The sequence below is a fragment of the Clinocottus analis genome, unplaced genomic scaffold, assembly GCF_023055335.1.
Source record: "Clinocottus analis isolate CAN_PGR_092001 unplaced genomic scaffold, fCliAna1.0.p SCAF_1, whole genome shotgun sequence".
Lineage (NCBI taxonomy): Eukaryota > Metazoa > Chordata > Actinopteri > Perciformes > Cottidae > Clinocottus > Clinocottus analis.
Window position 1 is genome coordinate 13,132,335 of NW_027175820.1, and position 20,787 is coordinate 13,153,121.

The following is a 20,787-nucleotide window of genomic DNA, read 5'->3' on the forward strand; positions in this document are numbered from 1 at the left end:
ATTTGTATCAAATAGTTTACCATTAACCCCAGACCATGCCCTTAAAAGCTGAGCTGTAACTATGATACAGACATGAGCCGTGTGTGGAGCAGAGGGCAGAGTCTGAAAAACCTGACTGAAATCTCCAGGATGAGCGTTTTTGTTTCAGCCAAAAAGAAAATCCCTGGCCATTTGCCCCCCCCCTCCCTCCACCACCTCCAATGACAGAAACATGGATTAAACCTGGATTGTGCAGAGCTCTTTTGTGCAAAGCCTCACAAGGTGGGTACTGCACGGTTATCACTGATGCCCAGCGGACTGGTTCATGAGTTACAGTCGCAGCCTCTTGATATCTTCACTTCTGAAGTCAATACGAAGCGCTAGAACCTGGCGCACCTCCGCCGGGGTCAGCCGCCACGTCAGCGGGCCCGAGTTTGGGCCCCAGTAATCCAAGATCTCAGTTACCTGCAGGACAAATAGGTGCATGTGAGTAAACCAGGAGGAAGTACTCACATTTACTGAAGCAATAGTAGCAAAATGTAAAATAGGTTATACTATTTATAACGCATAATTTGTGGCAGTTTTGCAGCACAGCTTCGTGGTTTGCATCTATAGACCCCGAGTTCAAGTGGATGCCTTATTTTACTGTTGTACAGTTGATGTAGAGCTAATTTAACTCCTTTATATATTTTCAGTAATAACAAAGCATCTAATTTTCTAAAATCCTCAGGCTTTGTATATACAATTGTAATCTATTAAGTAAATAAAGGGGTCAAATAAATGTGGGGGTAAGTAGAATTATAAAGTAGAAGAAAATAAAAATACTTAAGTAATAATATCTCAAACATGTACTGAAGTAAATGTACTTAGTTACATTCCACCACTGCCATAAACATTATTGGCTGCGTTTCCCAGATTCGATCGTTCTTAAGGACTTAAGAAGGCGCGAAAGAAGGGTTCGCTAAGAAGGAGCGCTAAGATACGAGTGTTTCCCAGATGCGTTCCTTACTGCCTTCTTAAGATCTTGCCAAAGAAGCTTCCTAAGACGCTCTTACTGGGAGCTGTCCACCGCCGTGTTGCTGAAACTAAATCAATCGATGCCAGGTTAATCGATCACCCACCACTTTATCAACGCATAAATCACACACAACATGCTGTGGTCCCCACACACAGGTGCAATTGTTACTGTTTTTATAGCTAACGTAAACTCATATGCAGATGCCGAATGTGTGTGAAAACATAATGAGTGATAGTAATGCTGATTCATTTGATTTATGTAGCTTCAGGAACACGGGGGAAATTCTTTATTTTTATATCGTTATTTTTCTTTTCATGCTATTATTTTTCTTGCATCAGTGTTCTGCTGTTGTGAGCGTACATTCATCATTACACATGGTTTAAGTATTCAATGTCAGATATAACTTTCCCTGTTAAGAGTGGGTCAGACCGATCTTACGTTTCGTTCTTAGTGAAAGAGCGTCTTTAGCTAGGAACGACTCTGGGAAACGCGTCGTTCTTTCACAGAGCTCTTAAGACACTCTTAGCGCTTAAGAGCGTCTTAACGAATCTGGGAAACGCGGCCATTATTATTAACAATTATTCAGTGTATGCGTATAATATGATCTAAATTACCCGCTCCAGGTTGAGGATGGTGGCCATTTGTGTGAGGCGAGCAAACTTATCCCTGATGGTCCAGGTGGTCACGGTGGTGAGGTACGCCACAAGAGACCGTAGCTCTTTATCGAACTGCAGCCCTCCAAGCTACGACAGAACAATCAGAATCAGTGAATGGACTTCATGTTGCATAAAGTATTAACATTTAATCAGCGGTTAATCACTGTAAACACACTCAAAATAGGAAGATGCTATCGTGACAAAAGGAGGCACCCTCCCCTGCAGGCCTTTCTGAACTCATTAATAAATCATTGCTCAGGCTTATCATTATGTGTCAGTGATGTGACGCAATGTGATGCAGATAGTGCCCGACGCCACCTTGTGGTCAAGCCCGGCTCCTCACCCTGCTGAATGAGCATTTGAGAACAGTTTTCTCCATTTCAATAGATATCAAGCTGGTCATCAGGCTGGTCAGAGTGTCATAGATGACAGGAGACAAAGCAGTCTGGTGGGGAGACAGAGAAGTTTAAATGACAAGAAGGAAGGATACATTTATATTTTGTAGTCATAGCTGCACAGACAAGATACCTTGAACTCCGCCATGAGCTGCTCCAAGTTAACGATGAGCTGCTGCACCCAGGGATCATTAGCTTCGTAATCATTAAACTCCTCCTGTGAGGAACACCAGCTGTTACAGCAACATGTTTCGTAACCTCTACTTTACTTTCCTTCATTCTTCTGAGCCCGTTACCTCTTCTATGTTGTGTGTGATGGACAGGAAACCGCTGATCCAGGGTTTGATTTGAGACTTGATGGCTGTTGTGTTTAACTCCGTCAGGCCCTCCTGTGAAGTAAAATCACATCAGAGGATACAACATTTAACTCTGGCTGGACGCTCTGAGACAAAGAGGCTCATAGTACCACAAGTTACACACACATCTCCAGTACAAGACCACAGAAACATGTCCTAGGTTTTCTATAAAACCTATTCAAACGGTGGCAGGAGGGTTTCACTACTTTGGAATGACACCAGTAATTTGAATAGCTATCTCCTCAATAAAATGTGTGGATTGTACTTCTTTTTTTGTCAGTAGCTTTTAAATATAAGAGAATGATCTGTAACACTAATTATTTAAAGACATGCTATAAATGTTCCCTGTCACATAGCCCCGACTGCAAATCAGTAAATACACAACTTAAGCACTGATCAAAGTGTGATCTCTCCGACACGCGCACACACGCGCACACAAACTCACGCACATACGCACGCACACATACACGCACACACACTTATGAAACAGTCTTCTTGACCACCTAGGGGCAACAGAGACACTGGACTCTCTTAAGACTGACCTAAAAACCTTTTTATTCAGGCGTTTTTTACTTTGTGTTAAATCGCTGTCAGCTATTACTTTGTTTAATTATAGTTTGTTTTAACTATGTTTTTATTTTACCATGTACTAGTGCTGTGGCACTCTTGCGAGTATTTTAAATGAAAAGGGCATTACAAATAAAATGCATTATTATTATTATTATTATTATTATTATTATTATTATCATCATCATCATTATTACCAACCTGTAAGAGATCCTTGAACTTGGCGGATGTGTTGACGAGGTCGGACAAACAGCTTTCAATCTTAGCTTGTTCTCCAGAGCCGGAGCCCTGATTGAACAACTTGGAGCAGTCGTTCTGTGAGGAAAGAAAAAAATGAGTACATATCCAATAATGAGGTCAAGTAAAACAAGATGAATAGATGCAGAGTCCCAGCACAGATGTGCAACTTACCTCAAGGCTCCTCTTTAAAGTTGTGATATTCTCACTACACACCTCAACGTTATTCAGAGTCACCTGAAATACAAAAGAAATGTTTTTAAAAGACCCTTAAAGTGTTTTTTATTCTAATTTGCCTTCTGAGAACCTTACTTAAATTAGGTCGAGGTTATTCATGCATTTGATTTCTCACGTACAATACTGTTTCTTTTAGTCTTTTTTAGGGAGTTTTTCCTGATTCAATGTGAGGTCCTGGTACAGGGATGTTATGTGTACAGATTGTTTTGGACTATTAAAAATGAACTGAATTGAATTGAAAACTGAACTGAGAGTGAGGTACGGACATACACATTTATGTGTTTGTCTTTGCATCTTACCAGAAATGCCGCCTTGGCGTGTTCAGCGCTTTCGATGCCCATTGTGTTGAACTTCCCCTGCTGCAAGCTGCTCTGCATTAGACTGACCGCACTGCTGACGCCACGCTGGATATCCTGGAGCGTCGTAGCCGGGAAGCCCTGTCGCAGCTTATTATACAACACCTCCCTGACAAGTGGAGAGAGACGAGGCAGGAAGAGCCACATAAGAAAAGACAGAAGAAGAAAAGTATTGAATATGTCAACTGTGATGTAAACGAGTGAGCACCTGAAATCAGACTCGAGCACAGAGTTAGCGTGGTTGATCATGGCACAGAGGCCGTCGATGCTGGAGCTGGATAAAGCTCTACTGATGCACTTCTTCACGATGTAGAAACAGTCATCGACCATACTGGAGTTCAGCTGGCCCTTTTCATATGTATCCATAGTAACAGCCTGCAGAAGAAAATACACTGTTATTATCCTAAATGTTTAACACTTTCACAACCAATTATCTTATATTCAAATCTGATCGTAAAAGGGACACCATAGTTGGCTTCATTGTTAAGATTGATCAGATCATTCTCACCGTAACACATGTGCACTAATTTCAGTTAGTTGGCCAAAATAAGCTTTAAAATATTAATAAGAATAAGAATCCCTCTAACACCTAGAATATAGATAAATGTGTGGAATTGTGAATGTATATTTATTTAATTTGATATGACTCAAATTGGTTTGTTTCTTTGTGTTTTTATTTATTTTTTTCTAGTTATTGTCATTATTATATATTTTATATACAATGAACTGATTTTTCTACCTTAATGTAAATAGGAAAAGCTGCAATGGACACATAGGAATAAATATGAATACAATAGAGTAAAAAAGAAAAGAAGAATCAGAATCAATAGCAGCAGAAGATATATCATCCGATTATTATTCTACGCCTACAGCTGGGTCACAGATTCAGGTGCGTTATGCTAGTAGTGGCTAATGTAGCATCAAGCTTCTAGCCTGAAGACGAGATGAGCAGCAGGTCACTTTACAATTATTTTGTCAAATATAGATGTGCTGTAAAAAAATAATTTACCTTGTTGACGGATTCTCTCATGTAGTACTCTTCCATTGGAACATAGTAGCCAATCAGCTCCTGCATCGTCCTGCTCAGCAAGCAGTGTTTCAGGAGCTTCTCCACGTTCTGTTGATGCTCTGGATGTTCAAATATGGGCAAAGAAATAGCATTTTAGATTTTAGATAACTTTTTAGCTCCACATCTCAAAAGGGAATCTGAGCATGCATCACTGCACGTTAATGTAAAACTACCCTGTGTGGCGCTCTGAGCATCCCCGACTTCAAAGTCGGCCAACATGCGCCGGCGTAAAAAGCGCAGGTAGAGCTCAGCCCTCGCGTTCATCAGGGTTACTTCAGTCAGTACCGGGTCCAGTTCCCTGTTCAGGTGAGACAGACGGATAAACAAAAATAGCACACAGAGGAGAGCAGGATGTTGCTGAGACAAACATACTTGGGCTCGATCATTTCCCCCGGCACGCTCTTCATCATGCTGCTCTGGACGACCTGAAACTAGAGGAGAGATCCAAGTCCACGGTGGGTTCTTACTCAACAAAGTGACCGAGTACATCAAAGCCAGGACTATGATATGAACCGTTTTAGTGTAATAAGATCGGTCTATGAGTCTGTTTTTACAAACTGCTTCTCTGTTTTTTATGCTGCTGTCTCTGTTTGGTGAGCCAAAGACAAATAACCTCCCTGGTGAACACAAAATAGTTATTGTATTGCATTGTACAGGCTCACCTTGTTGTGGTATCCTCTCTGCTGGATGAACTTGTCGACTATTTTCTGGGCCTGTTGGTCACATTCCTGCTGCAGGTGAGTGATAAGTGTATACAGATGGCCCGGACCATAATACGTCTCTACTATGGGCTGATGAGTCTCAACTACACGAGCAATACCTGCAAACACACACCAACACGTTAGAGAAGTCCACTCAAAGCAAAAGAGAAGTGAATGTACACACACAAGAGAGAAAGAGAAAGAGAAAGAGAGACAGAGAGTGAGAGTGAGAGTGAGAGTAAGAGTGAGAGAGAGAGAGATGATTTCTCACCTTCCAGCAGCAGCGTCAAAGTGTCTGCAAATACCAGCGGTGCTCTCTTCTCGCCCAGGTCTCCTCCTGTAGCCAAGAGCAGGTTCTCCTCAGCTTTGGAGGCAAGCTGTGATAATATGCATGTGAAAAAAGGTTGGAAAAAAATTATACACATCTGTGTTTATTTCTGACTAACTATATTCACCATCTCATATACCAGCCACATTTTCTTAGAATCATAAAACATCAGATGAACTCATGGTGCCTTCTCTTTTTGTTTATAGAGCAGGTCATCATCCACATGTCTTTTCAGAGTGGGAACCCTTTATTTTAATTCAAGTATCCAGGGGACACTCTTGTAAAATCTGAGAACAAAAGGATCAAGAAGCCCTCGAATGTATGTTACTAAATCAAGGCTGCATAATTCTCCTGGTCTGTTTTTTGAAAAGAGAGATGTTCAGCTAATGTAAAGTTGCATCCATAATCTAATCAAAGAAAATAACAAAAAAAAAAGGTTAATTTGTCCACAGCCTCTATTCCACCAAACTTAAATCAAGTTTTTGAGCTTTACTCAAACAGGACCAAGAATACAACTGACCTGACTGCAGAGATATTGACCAAAGCGGGCGAGACCCTGCTGGTGGAGGCCCAACAGAGGGAAGATCTTGAAAAACCTTTCCACTTGTGATAGGTCGACTGCTGCAACAGCTTCGTCCAGCTTCTCAGCAACAATGACCTTCAGTTTCTTCTCTGCCTCCTGCAGCATTAACAGACTGGCATCCACAGCACTGCCTGTGGAGACATGATGCATTGGTTTTACAGTGTTACAATGCACGCCTGGATGCATATTGTCTCTATTTTGGAGCTCAATTTAATTTGTTCTGACAGTGCAGTGAGATATGCTTACATAAATAATTACAATCCTATAACAATCAGACAAATTCCATGTCAAAATAGTACAAAAACACAAAACTCCAGTAAGATATCAGTACTTATTCACTGCAGTGAACGACTACATACTGAGTTGTGCACTATGACAAAGAACTAGAGGCCTCATACTTTCTTCTCCCTGCCTGCTCAGCTCAATAACCGACTGGTCCAGAGAGAGGTATCGGTGGATGTGGGCAGCAGCCTGCTCATAATCTTCGTTATGTAGAGCGGTCTGCACACCATCTGTGCAGAACTTCAGGTCAAGGATATCGTCGGCACGTTGGATGACATTATACAGCCGTGTCTACAAAGCCAAAATAAGAACACACACTTAGAGCCTTGTGTGTGATCCAGTGCAGCATTCTTGTAATAATTTCAACATCATACAAACCTCTAACACACTGCATGCAGCAGTTGAAACATATACCTTTTGCAGAGGTGATGCACTTACCTTTGCCAGGTCAAGCTGTCTGACTTTGCGGCTGACGTTTTCAGCCAGGCTGCAGGTAAATGTGATCATGCCTGACAACTGACTGGCATCTCCACCAATCAACTGCAAGTTGGGCCTACAGAGCACAGATACAGCTGTTTTAACACAGCAAGATTTTTGTATAATTTAAAGAACACAGATTGTGTTGGTTGGAGCGCAAATAAATTGATGATAACCGGGCGAGTTCGAAACTACACTGATTTACAAACTGTACCCCATCCTCTGCAACACCAGCATCTTTGTGTGAATGGTCCCCTCCTGGCCCACCAGTCTGTCCAGCTCAGTGTCCACTTCTTTCTGTATTACAAAGCATATAATGAGAAAACATATTTACTTAATCTTCTTTACAAATCACATATACTATCTAAGTCGCTACAACTTCAATACACATGTTAACATGTTCAACTGCTTTTCTTTATCCAGTGTCCAACTGCTTTCATACTTTCTATCAAAACATGCATCAGTAATTCAAAGAAACCACATACACATAATACTTATCTATGCATGTTGATGTCCGGTAAAGAGGGCTGAGGTTAGTCCCTTATTAAACAATGTAATTGCGAGTGGTACCAAGAGTGAGAACTCCACAGATATTATTGTCAATTAAATGAATATAATTGAAGCTCTAAAGGCCAAAAAGACAAGTTGTAATGATATGTTCTGTGTGTGAAGTGAAAGCACTCATATCAAGTACTCAATACATGAGGAACATCTCTAAGTGCCAGTTCTAGGTCAGTGTGGGGTTTTTCTTTTCTTCTTCAGAAGCTGCAAAGACAGATCATGAGCTTAATTATTTAATGTTCATTCATCCATCATTCAACAAAAAGTGGAGTTTTTGTTTGCAGCCAGCAGCGTCCCGGAAGTTTACGTGGATGACGACAGTGAGTGTCAAACAAAAGGCCATTAATGGTGGTCCGTACGAACCTCCTCCGCGCAAAGCTGCCGGTAAACTCTCTCCAGGTCCTCCAGCTCCGTCAGCGCTGACAGGGTCTCCATGCTCACGGAGGACAGAGAGCCAGAATCGCATCTTTTCGCTGCGATGGGTCCGCTGTCAGCCATCTTCCGCCGCTGATACAGGGGGACTCAGCAACACGTCATCAGATGGTAGTGCTCCCTGGGTTTAGCCTGTCAGGCAGCGCCTCTTCGCAGGATAATGGTGGCTAAATTGCTTTATACAGTATAAATTTACCTCAAGCATATATATATATCTATATATAGATATATATATACATATATAATATTGCCCTAAACCATCTCTAATATGAACCCACATAATACCTTCAAGGTAGGGCGAGGTGTCGCAATTCAGAAGCACTACCTGATAAGTCACACTCTGGGTAAAAAAACACCCAATGTCTACGCATGCGTAGTACGTTTAGTGCGCTTGCGAATGATTCTACTTTATTCCATTGGTGAATTTCTCTTTATGTTGCTCGGTGCTTTTAAAGGGAATCGGTGATCTTGTGTTAAAATAATTTGCCTCAGGTTTGCTGTGATCTAAGTTGCGCAGTGTTTGCACAAGATTTGCCTCAGCAACTTCTGTCACCATGCATCAAAAATAACAAACAACTAAAAAGTAACACTATCCACTCACTACCATTATTAGTGAAGTATTGATTCGGTAAATGAGTTTATGGAAATCAAATTATCTTATTGTCTTGCACATTGACAAATGAACGGTATTACCATATTCCTGCCAAACAAATTGTGCGCCAGTAGATGTATGACAATATTATAGGATGCCTCTAAATCTATCAGCAAATACTTTTAAATGATCCCACCTGACATTATATATTGCCTAAACATCCTGTTTCAACAATAAGGGTGATACCTTTGATGCTATCCTTATTATTAATTATCTGCCTTAAGGTTACCTGAGTTTCTTACCAATTGTTGGTGACAACATTGAGTGTTTTGGTTAATACAAGTGATGAGGAAGCATGAGTCAATTAAATTAGTTTGATTATTTTAAGCTCTCACTGTAAACATAATAATTTGCATCTCAGATGTAAGTAACTACATAGCAACCTCTGATGTATTTCAGTTTCAACTGTCATCATTTCAATTCCATGGCAAATGTACACATTGGAGTGATAAGTCAAACATTTGATTTTATACCTGTCCTGCAGACATGCAGGATGAGTCAACTTTGCCCACTTTATACATTTTACAATTGCTTGTTGTAGCCATGAAGTGATGCAGGGTGATGAGGGGAGTGAGACGTTTTTCCTGAATCAAATTTCTATACATTTGATGCAAGAGGACATCAGGCATCACACAATTCAATGAGAAAAGGCTCAGAGTAACCAGTAGAGGAACAATGAAACAGCGCAACACAGCTGTGACAGAAACAAAAAAAACTGTCCATTGATTGTTTCAAAAACACATATTTTACTAAAACATTAGTTCACATTTTGATATTTACATGCATTTGTCACAAAGTCACAAAGCCTTTGTGTGAATATCTAAAATCAGAAGTCTTGCTCTTTCCTTCTGAAGCTCTTCTAATTCCTCCAGAAGCGCTGCCTTTACCATCTGCACCTCTTCTCTCTGTTGACTCAAGTCTTTGGCTTCCTCCAGCTGTGCTGCCCTCAATGAGTCAATCTGCTCCCGCTCTGCAGCTGCCTCTCTGGCATTCACTGCACGCAGCTCCTCAAGCAGCTCCCTCTGATGCTCCAGCTCCTGGAACTCCTCTGGCTGCGCTCTCCTCAGAGCTCCCATCGCTTTCCTGAACAGACGACGCTCTTCTCCATTGGATGCTTTTAACAAACCTGTCAGAAAAAAACAATATTAATTCAATTGCATTAAATTAAAAGATGAATCCACTCAATTTACAAAAGGGATTATGATTGCAGAGATACCTTGCTTCTTAAGGTTACTGAGAAAATGACAACACTATGTGATACCTTCCAATGTGTCATCATTAACATCTGAGTTCTGTGAGGAGTGGGGTGGTGGTGGGCACTGCTGATCTGCTGCTAGCTGAGAAAACACCTTCGGGTGCATCCTTGACAAGTGCCTGTGCAGGTTGCCGGTGCCGCCGCCTTCAAAGGACATTAACTTCATGCAAATGCTGCAGCGAGCAGAAGCCAAGCCGTCCAGTTGCTCGAAGTGCCTCCAAATCAAGCTGCGTTTCCTCTGCCTACATTTCATAGGGAGGTCATCACTCGCCTGTTCCTGTTTATTTTGTTCTGCAAGACCTCCTCCTGCACAGTCCAGGATGCCATCCATGGTAGACTTAAGGTTGTCATATTCTCCATCCTCTGGAACCACTGCCACTAAATAAGAAAAAAAAAAACATAATTAGGATTAGGTTTGGAACCAACAATTGAGTAGTGATAAAATATGTTGATGTATTTTTTTATTTAGCATAACAAATGATTTGTTCAGTGCTATACAAATTCTGCATATATTGTACTGCAGTTAAGATTATATTCTTTCTTGGTTTATGTCACCCTTAACATTGGAGCTCTGTGAGGCGAGTCGTGGTGGTAGGTGCTGCCGATCTGCTGCTAGCTGAGAAAACACCTCCGGGTGTTTCCCTGACAAGTGCCGGTACAGGTTGCCGGTGCCGCAGCCTTCAAAGGGAAGTGACTTCATGCAAATGCAGCAGCGAGCATAAGCCAAGCCGTCCGGTTGCTCGAAGTGCCTCCAAATCAAGCTGCGTTTATTCCGTTTGCGTTTCACAGGTCGATCATCACTCGCATTTTCCTGTTTTATTTGTTCTGCTGGACGTCCTTGTGCATCTTCTGGGAGGCCATTTGTCACAGACGTAATACCTGCTACATTCAACATGATGAAGGTGTCAGAAACTCTGTCATCCGGGGCCTCTTTCACTAAATAAGAGAAAAACAAAAGGACAACCAACGACTAATTATTAACACATTGATATAAATGTACATTTAAATAATTGATTAATTGTTCAGTTTACAAATCCAAAATTGGAAAAAGCAAAACCAACTGGAAAAGCAGCACAACCTCACACCTGAGAAACAAGTATCTGGCATTTTTGATTGGTACATTTGTGACGAACAATTCATTTCAGTTTATTAATTTTCAATTACGTATTACATTTATTTCAGCACTGTTATGATCACCTGCTGCTTTTCTTATAATTTCAGATGTGAGGTAGTTGGTTAGGTATGGTAAGATCGACGCCGTCAGACGTCGCAGAAGATGCATCAAAACCGGGAGTCATCGATCCATGAGCAGTAAAGTAATCCATACCGATGAAGACCAGTTCAATGTCCCTTTCCTCTTCTTGTCTCTTACAAGAAGTTGTTTGTTTGTTTTGAAAAAAAGCGGCAATCGGCGTTTCTTCTGAGGTAACCTCTTCCTGGTTCATCATTACCCAGCATTCACCGCTGCGGCCCAGATTTCACCTTCAGCCTCGCCGTTGTGGAAAGGAAAGATTGTGTAATTTTTATTGCTCATCAGTTACAAATTCGTCGGTTTTTAGTAAACTCATAACTCTAATACGAATCAGTGGCGTTTACTCGGTTTATTCTTTACTAAACAAACTTCGCCCCACAATGCATTGCGGTTGCCAGACGTCATATCCGGGGTGGGGGCAGATCAATACAGTAAAACGTCTACGATCCACTTGACCCTTTTCCATACATTCATCCACGTTTCTATTAATAGATGATCTGTAATGAAAATAAAATCGTCCCTTTTCATTAACTGAATGTTGAAGCGTCAGTTACTTTGTCTGTTACACATTTGGTAAAGGTACAAAGGGATTTTTAATTGATAACTTTGTTTAATACTGTATTATCCCATGTACTACACAAGAGTATGGTACACTAATTCCTACAATTCCTGCTCATGTGTTATGATATGTTCAATGTTGATGTGTAATCATAAGGTAAAACCAGTTAATGTGTTAAAGTGATTATTCAGGCTGATTGTATGTAAAGATTAGCATGCAGCTAGCTCAAGCTAGAACACTGACAACTAACCTGAGCAGAAATATTTGATTTACAACATTTTAGACCGTTAAAAAGAACTACGTTCTATTGTTTCAATGCACAAAGACTTGGCAGTTAAGTGGCACATTTGTCTTCACAAAATAAATAAACTGAAGTTTGATCAATGACACTAAATTATAACAAATGTATTTATTTAAGGAAATATCTGTCAGGTGGATGAACAGTACAGTTTTGCAACTTAAATGCAACACATTTTGCTCACAAATCAATATTATCAATTAAAACAACACTACCTTTAAACAAGATAAATATTACAACTAAACTCACAGGATGAAAACACAAACACTGAACAGAATGATGAATGGGGAACTTTCTCCACACGAAGACATAAATAAATAGAAAAAGTCTTCCTTATACATAGTAAATTCATTTTTGCAGTATGTCAGCTGCTGCGAGCACCACACTGCATATTAATGTGGCGTTTTATCAGTTATCAGTGCAAAAAACAAAACAAGAGCAACAAGAAGGTGAAAACTTAGTTGGAATGCATTTTAATAGTGGTGGGTTATGCAACAACCTGCAGGCAAATGTGATGTGTTTTATAAAAGACACTTAATGTAAACTTGATTAATTTTGTTTGTAAAGCACTGTTGGGCTAGCGTGAGGTAAGCATGTGAAGTAAATGCATGTGAAGTAAATGCATCCCTATTTGCAGATTCTATGTAGGTCTATGAAGGGAACATACAAATTAAATTAAAGCAACACACTGTTTCTGTCTTCACTTCCTGTCTCAGCAGTAGGAGCACTGAGGCCCAAAAGTATTCAGGATTTTCAGCAGTGCTGAGATGCAGCGAGTGACTACTATAACAACCGTAAACTGTTTAACGTTTCCTTCCTTTGTCTGAGCAAATTAGTCCAGTGGTTCTACTCAATTAAAAGATCAGTAAGGTTTCAGGATAAATGGTGTATGGGGGTGGATTGAGTCTCCACTCTTTAGATTTTAAACATCTGTAATATTTAAATGCATAGATCGCATGAAGCAAAAGCTAAATATGAAAACATATTAAATTACTTCAACAGATAATACATGTAAACAAACCTTTTAAACTAAATTTAGTTGTCAAATACTCTCAGAGTTTGCATCTAAAATGTCTGATAGTTTAACAATGAAAGGTCACTAATCTGTAATCTCCAGAACAAGCCTGTTTCTACTCATGCAAAATTTAATGCGATACTCCACTTTAAAATCTATAATCTGAGCATCAAATGCTCATCCTGTAAACTTCACGTGTAAACTTGACAGGTGGCTTCTGAAAGATGATCGTTTCCTTCTTCAAAGTCATTGTCGGTGGTGACAGGTTACCATTTGGGGAGTTTTCACAGTGGAAAACGGGTACCAAACCTTCCTCTGAATCTCTTTCACGAAGGCATAAGCCACTTTTAGCCACCGTTTTATATTATAAAAACATTGCGTGACCCTCATTAAAGCTAAATAGTACATTTAGATGAAATAATGATTGAACATATGGATGACCCATGAGTGGCTTAAGGTTTAGATGGCTTAGATACTTTTTCCACAATGCAAACATGTCACTACTGTTATACTGTAGCAGTCAATAATTCCAACTCATAGCTTTTCTCTTAGTGAAGAAGGAAATATCTCTCCAGCCGAAATAAAGATTTAAGATTAAGTATCACTTTAAGAATAGAGCATTTTGAGGGGCAATGCTGCAAACTCTACTTTATATTATTCAGTTTTCTACTTAGCTTATTTTACTCAATCCCTGGTATTTTTTGTATGTCATGTTAAGTCATAAAATAACACGTACAAGCCCCTTTAGAATCTTTGACTGGTTGCTTATTATCACACATTACAAAAAAATAAAAATAAAACAAAACTCTGCACAGCTCCATTATTCTGACGTTTACAGAGGCTGAGCCCCAATGTAATATCATTTGAATTCTGCCAGTCGTGTTTTGTTAATCAAATCATCCTCATGCTTTGATATTTACATACATTTCCAAACTGAATTCTTCCTTTCAGAATAAGGTGCTATGTTGGAATAAAGGGACACCAACATCTAAATGTTATTTACAGCAAAAAAAAAATTGTTTTCTTGGTCAAACTGTACATTTACAGTTGCCTTTTAATAAGCCACATTCCTAAACTTTACTAAATGGATGGCGTGGGTCAATTGGTCTTTATGCCTGTGCACCAACTTTACAACTTGTTTTGTTTGCGTTGATGACTATTTAACAATGTGTTGGTGGTATTTGTAAACTCTGGCAAACAATTTAAGCCTTTACAAAAAAATAATATAAATAAACACCTTTGAAAGAGGAAATATTCACAATTGCTCTGGCATACGTGAGGAAGAGTAGTGCTCTTGTCCAATTTTAAAGATGAAGAATACACTTATTTGATAACTCTCTGATTATCAGTAAAACACAACAATCTGCATGTTTCTTAGAATACAGAAATATATGCAGGTGTGATAATGAAAGTGAGTAAAAGGGTCAGACATCCATTGAACGGTTGTTTTTTTGACTCCCATGGAATTTTGCTCTTGGCCAATATTTGACAAAGGTGTGGTGCTTTTCTGACAGGTGACATACATCAACCTCATTTAGCAGGAAATTTGGAGTCATGACTTCATGACTTCAAGCTTCAGTGAGAATAACAACCGTTTCAACCGTTTGGCATGACAAAGATAGATAAACGTGTAAAAGTAAACAGGTAGCTATTTAAATATTTCTTTTGTTGGGAATTAGAATAATGGAGCTGTGTTAACAAACTTAGTGTACAAACAAATCATAACTGAGAGTACAAAGATCCACTACACAGTCATGTTTTCTAAATTAAAGTATTCTGCTCAATATGTGACAGAACGTGGAAATTCAAAAGTAGTCACGGGTAAGGTAAACTGAATTAAAGGAAAAACATTCATAGCCCAGTTTTGTCAGACACATGTAGAAGTTGCACTGGGTGTATAAATACCTAATAATATAATATTTAGTTCTTATTTCTCTGCAGTGCCTCACACAGGTTGTGATTCGGTTCTGGCTCCTGACTCATGATCTCCACACACTCCCATTCTCCACTACAGCTGGACCGTTTCACCGCCTCGACCACTGTCTGCACATAGAGACCATCCTCAAATGTTGGTGCCAAGGCAACCGGTCCTCGTGCCCATGACCTGCGCTCCTCGTGAGCCTGAAAAGACTGTCTCAGTGCCTTAACCATGGAGCTCAGCCCCCGCAGGTGAGGCAGGGGCATCTCTTTCACCTCTGGTCCGACCCACCCACTGTCGCCGAGCAACAGCTCCTCGCCTTTACTCCCATTGTGTTGACCATACAACTCTGCCCCCCTGGCAACCAGTCTCCCAGTGGATCCAACTACCATAACCTCGTGCACAAATGACCCTGGCATGTTGAAGTTCAGGGTCACAGTGCAACATACACCACCAGAGCTGGACCCAGTTCCACCCATCAACATTTGGAAGAAGCAGAAATCGTCGCTGGTGACGCGGCGGATGCCTCGGATCAAACCATTTTGTTGTACAAAGGTCCGCAGTAAGCCGTGAACACGATGGGCTCGAGCACCGGTTAAGTAACTTAAAAGGTCAATGATGGAAGAGCCGACAGTGTGTAGACCGCCTCCTCCCATCAGCTCCTCACATGTCCAGCCATAAGTCTGATCCAGGAGGCTGGGGCCATAGACTCGGACATCACACACCTGGATTTCTCCAATGTATCTCTCCGCCAGCAGCTGGCGCATTGCCACAAAAGCTGGCAGGAAGCGCAGGGTATTACCCATAATGCTGAGCAGCTGTGGGTAGTATCTGGCTGCAGTCACCATCTTGAAAGAATCCACAGCAGTTGCAGCTTTCTCACACACAACATTCTTACCGATACCTGCAAAGAGAGAGGGAAAGGTGAGTTTGTCATTCTCCAGATGAACTGAATTCAATGGAGTGCTTCAGGAAAAAGTCCTAAAACCCAGAAAAGTTAGTATTTTTGCACTTTCGGTTCTCTTGTCTCGATAACAATGATTCTTTAAATTATTACTATTTAAAAATAAATGTTTACATTTTGTTCTAGAAGATAAACAACACACTGAATTTTTGGAGCTTTTATGCATCATAAAAAAAAGACAGTTGCTAACAAATTGGACTCCAGACTAAGACATCACCTGTCATTACACCAAACACAGAAAGTCCTCTCTTCACTACTCCACCTTTACAGCCTTGTTGTGTTTATACTCATGGGTTGACAAACTTTACAACTTTAGATTTAAGATAGGTTACACTCAGGAAAGGCTTTTGTAGAAGATGTAAGCAAAACAGAAGGTGAGTGGTAGAAAAGTTTAAGTCGTGCGACCGTGGTGTACTTTGTTTATATCTAATGTTGTCTTTTCACTTACTGCAATTGAATTTATGCTTAAATTATGAAAAGGTTTTCTTGCTGGACAAAATGTGCAAGTATCATAAACGTTTGTTTGCCACAGAGATATTTTTTTGCAATACACCAAACTCCAATGGAAAAATCCTAATGGCTTTTTGTTGAGAGAACCACTGCAATGCTAACTTCTGCGTTATCTGGGCAGAAAGTGTCATCCCTTCCAGCACTTTATGACTCAATGACAAAGTGAAATGAGAATACTCAAATTTTGAATGTCAAAGATGCAATCTCACGCCCACAAAAAGACATTTTAAGAGTTTTGATTGTCTAAACAAAAACAACTGATGTGTGTCTTCTTTGAATCCACAGCAGTTGCATTTGTTTAATCTTATGGTGGTGAGCAACATGTTCACTATGGCTCTTGCACACAATTTAGGTTTCACATTCAGTGAACCTAACCTTCATCTATATCAATGAGGGTAGACAAAGTTAAACAAAAACTTTGATTCAATGCCAATTTGTAAAACTGTTGATTAGAGTGCATTTGTTTTAGCTGGGTGTACCTTTTAAAATGGCAAGGAAGGGTCTATTAAATATGATTTGAAAATGTAGCTTAGACTTAGTGCCTAACTGCTTTGTGATAGCACAGAAGGTGTGTATAGCTATATATGGTGATCAGCAGCCTTTAGTTCCCGTGAGAAGTATTGCCATGGATAAGTCCTTTGGCGGGGACACACTCAGGAAGTTGCAACTAAAACAGGAAGCTGAGGTCACCACTCAGGAATTCCATCAGATACAGTAAGTTCACTTTATAGATCTACTCTCTTCTGATAAGACAAAGTGCAAGTGTGAACTGTGACGGCTTTCACGTTTTTGTTGGTGTGGTTTGTTTTGTCTTGTTCACCTTATTTGATTGGTTTAAAAAGGTATGATTACCATTGATCTCATCCCAATGATGAACCCAGAGAGGTTACATTTTCAGTACATGCATCCTTTGGGGAATACTTTCATTGCTGTCAAAATGTTCATATATATTGCAGAGCTGACCTGCCTTTGTGTAACTGGTGTCAGTGGAAACTGGGATGTAAGACTTGGCATATTGGAAGAAAACTTCCAAAATCTTATTTGAGTGTGAGTCAAGAACGCAAACATTGTCAAATTCTTATAAGTAAAAGAAAATTAATCGCAATGCTGCATGTTTTATGAATTATGATAGTGTGAATGCATTGAGCCTTATCACAAATGCTAGAGTAAAAGTGCAAGTTATATACTTTAAATATATAAATAATATATAAACCCCAAGGCAGCATGACAAAAGTCAAAAAAGAAAATCTGCATTTCAGTAAAAGTGAATTTATGTTTATGACCTCTTACCTAGTGCTTTGACAGCAATCTGTCTTGTCATTGAGGGTGGTATATAGATGCAAACAAGGTCGACATCTTGGTGCAGCAGGACGTCATCAGATCGGCTGGTGTGAAATGGGATGTCAAGCTCTCTTGCCAAGCAGCAGGCTTCCTCTTCGCTTCGCCCCCAGAGTGCATGAACCTCAAAGCCTTCAGCTTTCAACAACGGGACAAGCACTCGGGCTGTGCTGCCCGTACCAAATACACCGACTCCTGGCAACATGGCAGTGCCACTCACTGTGACCTTACGTGTTAACCATGGCTCACCTCACTAGCATCCCAAGATCCTAACATTTCAGGAGAACTTATTGTACCTGTGAAAGTATAAGAAAAGACCAATAACGCTATGTGACATTGACAAACAACGAGTATCACATATTTTTGTTCTAACTTATGTTGTTTTGATACAATAGTTGAATTTAAGGTGAGCAATAATGACCATGCATGTAAATAATGAATTGTTCATTCAGTTAAAGCAGTTAAGTTAAACAATCCCTTTACTGTAATGTAGGATTCAGGACCAGACCATAAGTCATTTAATCTATATATCAAAATGTTACAATACACCAAATCACAGACAAAAACTTGTCTCATAGGACAACATTTACACATATATCTAGTGACTGTATCAATAAACAGGACAAACATGTCTGGTAGAGGTCTAGACCAGTTTTTCTTATCAGTAATCCCCGACAGCTACTTACACTGTGTCCTGCTACATAGTTAACATGCCATTCCTCATATGTTCCACACCCATCGAAAGTCAACGTCACCTCTATGTCTTTAGCAATCTATGTCTGTCTGTTTGCCCTCATACAAGTCTTCTGTTATGGACCTGCGACTGCTGTGGATTTCATTAGTCTATGTAATTGCCGTTAACGGGTTTGAGTGGTGGGGCACCTGCCCACAGTCTCATATATGGGAGGATTGGGGTAGGAGCTGACAAGAGTTCGCAGTCTGCCTCAATTGACTCCCTGTAGCCGTAAAATATAAGCTCTCGCTTTGTCATTTTGCACCACCACCAACACAGACATCCATCACCGTCCCCTGAGACACAGACCCCGCTGGATGTCACCCAACCGCGCTGTGTTGCTGTCGGCTGGTCAGATAACAAAGCCACCATCGCTGCAGTTATCATCATAGCCAGGTGGGTCTCCACCGTATGTTAACAAGAAAACAAACTAGCAAAAAGTGGCCACAAATGTAACTAATACAGGCGGATAATGCTCAGGGTATCACAGGTCCACACACACTAATAAGCTAGTTAGACGACTCATAACATTAGCTAGCGCGTTCAGCTAGCCGGGCCAGGCGTCCGCAAAGTGGACTCAAACAGTCCCCGATGAACGATGCTACTTTACAGAGTTATTATCCAAAGTAAATCAATCTGATGGTATTAAACTGTAGTGTATAACATGGCCCGTATTTAAGTGTAACGTTATCTACCTGTTGTATTCACCAGGACATTGTCAACAGCGGCTGAAGGTGTTCCGTCGTGCGCTGCCCAGTTGCTAATGGTAACTTCAGTAGCAACTGCAGCGGGACCGTGTGGAGGGACAAAGACACTACAAGAGTAGAGATGGGTCACAAGCGAAGCATAAAGGAAAGGATAGACAGGGGACTTATGTGGAGGGACGGAGACACTACAAGAGTAGAGATGGGTCACAAGCGGAGAATAAAGGAAAAGGGTACACAAGCTGGACTTGATGTATGGCTTTGGCCCAAAGCATGTAAATAACATACATAAACTATTATTTGTTTTTTTAGATGCACAATTTACGCTGGGTTGTTGGAAGCATAACAGTCTTACCGCAAAACGGTCAAACCCCTTCACCCTTTCCGGGGTCCAACACCTGCCGGCAATAATGTTCTAATTCACGAGACAAGCCCAGGAACACAGAACAGCGCTTCCCAGTGTACATACATATTTAATAACATGGTTTCATGTCCTCTTGTAGGGTTTCTACAAGCTATGTTTTAAACAATATGACATGATTTCTATGACTTAAAATTACATTTTAACAGGCGGATTATGGTGTATGTACCTGACTTTAAACTTCTCAAATTACATCAAAAGATGTATATGTGGGTCAGACTGTAATCTGCACCTCAAACTACAGATGTGTCTGCCAGTGTGCAGAGACTTGTTTGACATGTGGATTATATCCAAATGTGTCTGACAGGTGCAGTAATAGTTGTATGTGGATGATAGGAAAGATGCCATCCAAACCAGTACATCTGGCAATTAGGGGCTTTTTGTGGTTGCCACCAGGTTGAATCACAAAGGATGAGTCTACAAGGCTCCCAGGTGGATGAAAAATGTTACTACCACATGCAGACAAGCATGGTTTTAATGTTCTGTTTCAGATGGCAAAATTGGAAAAGCAGTGGATTTCAAATTGGGTGGAATTGAAATCAAACAAGAGCTTGTGTTTCCTTTCAGTATTAACATTCTGTCAAATGGGATATGGACTCATTTGATCCTCCATGGATGCTTGATATAATATTATAAGATATTACTTTTAGGCCTAACATGTATTGCAAATGGCTTTGCTTTGCAGTATGCATATGGTGGAGGAAACTGTTTTAAGAAAAAATATTTTAAAATGGGCTGCATTCAGCTTTTGTATGCTCTTAAACACTTCTAATTTGGGTTTATGTGTGTTCAGTATGATGATGTGGATATTTACCAGTTTCATTAATAATCTGGAAAGCTGTTGCATATGTTGAACTGAAAATAGTTATTTCATTAAACTTTGACTAAAGAAGATAAATAATTAAAGTAAACTAGTGATTTTGATTAAAGATTA

At 40.2% G+C, this 20,787-nt stretch overlaps 3 protein-coding genes across 3 annotated transcripts; all 3 read right to left on the minus strand.

Annotated features, from left to right (window-relative positions):
* Positions 1-184: 184 nt before the first annotated feature.
* On the minus strand, positions 185-8,346 carry cog4 (component of oligomeric golgi complex 4). Its single transcript, XM_068572657.1, has 19 exons — positions 8,166-8,346; positions 7,456-7,538; positions 7,203-7,317; positions 6,881-7,055; positions 6,420-6,613; positions 5,843-5,948; positions 5,533-5,690; positions 5,243-5,301; positions 5,044-5,168; positions 4,811-4,929; positions 4,010-4,176; positions 3,745-3,910; positions 3,383-3,445; positions 3,173-3,286; positions 2,345-2,437; positions 2,182-2,265; positions 1,997-2,098; positions 1,612-1,740; positions 185-444 (listed from the first exon to the last, which is right to left on the minus strand). The coding sequence occupies exons 1-19, from the start codon at positions 8,298-8,300 to the stop codon at positions 310-312; spliced, it is 2,322 nt and encodes a 773-aa protein (XP_068428758.1). The 5' UTR covers positions 8,301-8,346; the 3' UTR covers positions 185-309.
* A 1,337-nt stretch (positions 8,347-9,683) lies between these two features.
* Positions 9,684-11,741, minus strand: LOC137784706 (uncharacterized). Its single transcript, XM_068575579.1, has 4 exons — positions 11,469-11,741; positions 10,697-11,077; positions 10,148-10,519; positions 9,684-10,012 (listed from the first exon to the last, which is right to left on the minus strand). The coding sequence occupies exons 1-4, from the start codon at positions 11,587-11,589 to the stop codon at positions 9,684-9,686; spliced, it is 1,203 nt and encodes a 400-aa protein (XP_068431680.1). The 5' UTR covers positions 11,590-11,741.
* A 1,879-nt stretch (positions 11,742-13,620) lies between these two features.
* Positions 13,621-19,581, minus strand: gfod2 (glucose-fructose oxidoreductase domain containing 2). Its single transcript, XM_068578527.1, has 3 exons — positions 19,424-19,581; positions 17,948-18,291; positions 13,621-16,087 (listed from the first exon to the last, which is right to left on the minus strand). The coding sequence occupies exons 2-3, from the start codon at positions 18,198-18,200 to the stop codon at positions 15,186-15,188; spliced, it is 1,155 nt and encodes a 384-aa protein (XP_068434628.1). The 5' UTR covers positions 18,201-18,291; positions 19,424-19,581; the 3' UTR covers positions 13,621-15,185.
* Between the last annotated feature and the right edge of the window lie 1,206 nt (positions 19,582-20,787).

Bases quoted from the DNA above. Each gene is read 5' to 3' on its own strand.
- gfod2 (XM_068578527.1), bottom strand. From the start codon at position 18,200: ATGTTGCCAGGAGTCGGTGTATTTGGTACGGGCAGCACAGCCCGAGTG. The intron at 16,088-17,947 runs GTAAGAGGTCAT...CTCTCTTTGCAG, and splicing joins GATTGCTGTCAAAGCACTAG to GTATCGGTAAGAATGTTGTG.
- cog4 (XM_068572657.1), bottom strand. From the start codon at position 8,300: ATGGCTGACAGCGGACCCATCGCAGCGAAAAGATGCGATTCTGGCTCT. The intron at 5,169-5,242 runs GTATGTTTGTCT...TCACCTGAACAG, and splicing joins GGGGAAATGATCGAGCCCAA to GGAACTGGACCCGGTACTGA. The intron at 3,911-4,009 runs GTGCTCACTCGT...TCCACTTGTCAG, and splicing joins GTGCTCGAGTCTGATTTCAG to GGAGGTGTTGTATAATAAGC.
- LOC137784706 (XM_068575579.1), bottom strand. From the start codon at position 11,589: ATGATGAACCAGGAAGAGGTTACCTCAGAAGAAACGCCGATTGCCGCT. The intron at 10,520-10,696 runs GTGACATAAACC...TTTCTTATTTAG, and splicing joins ACAGAGCTCCAATGTTAAGG to TGGCAGTGGTTCCAGAGGAT. The intron at 10,013-10,147 runs GTATCACATAGT...TTTTTCTGACAG, and splicing joins TAATGATGACACATTGGAAG to GTTTGTTAAAAGCATCCAAT.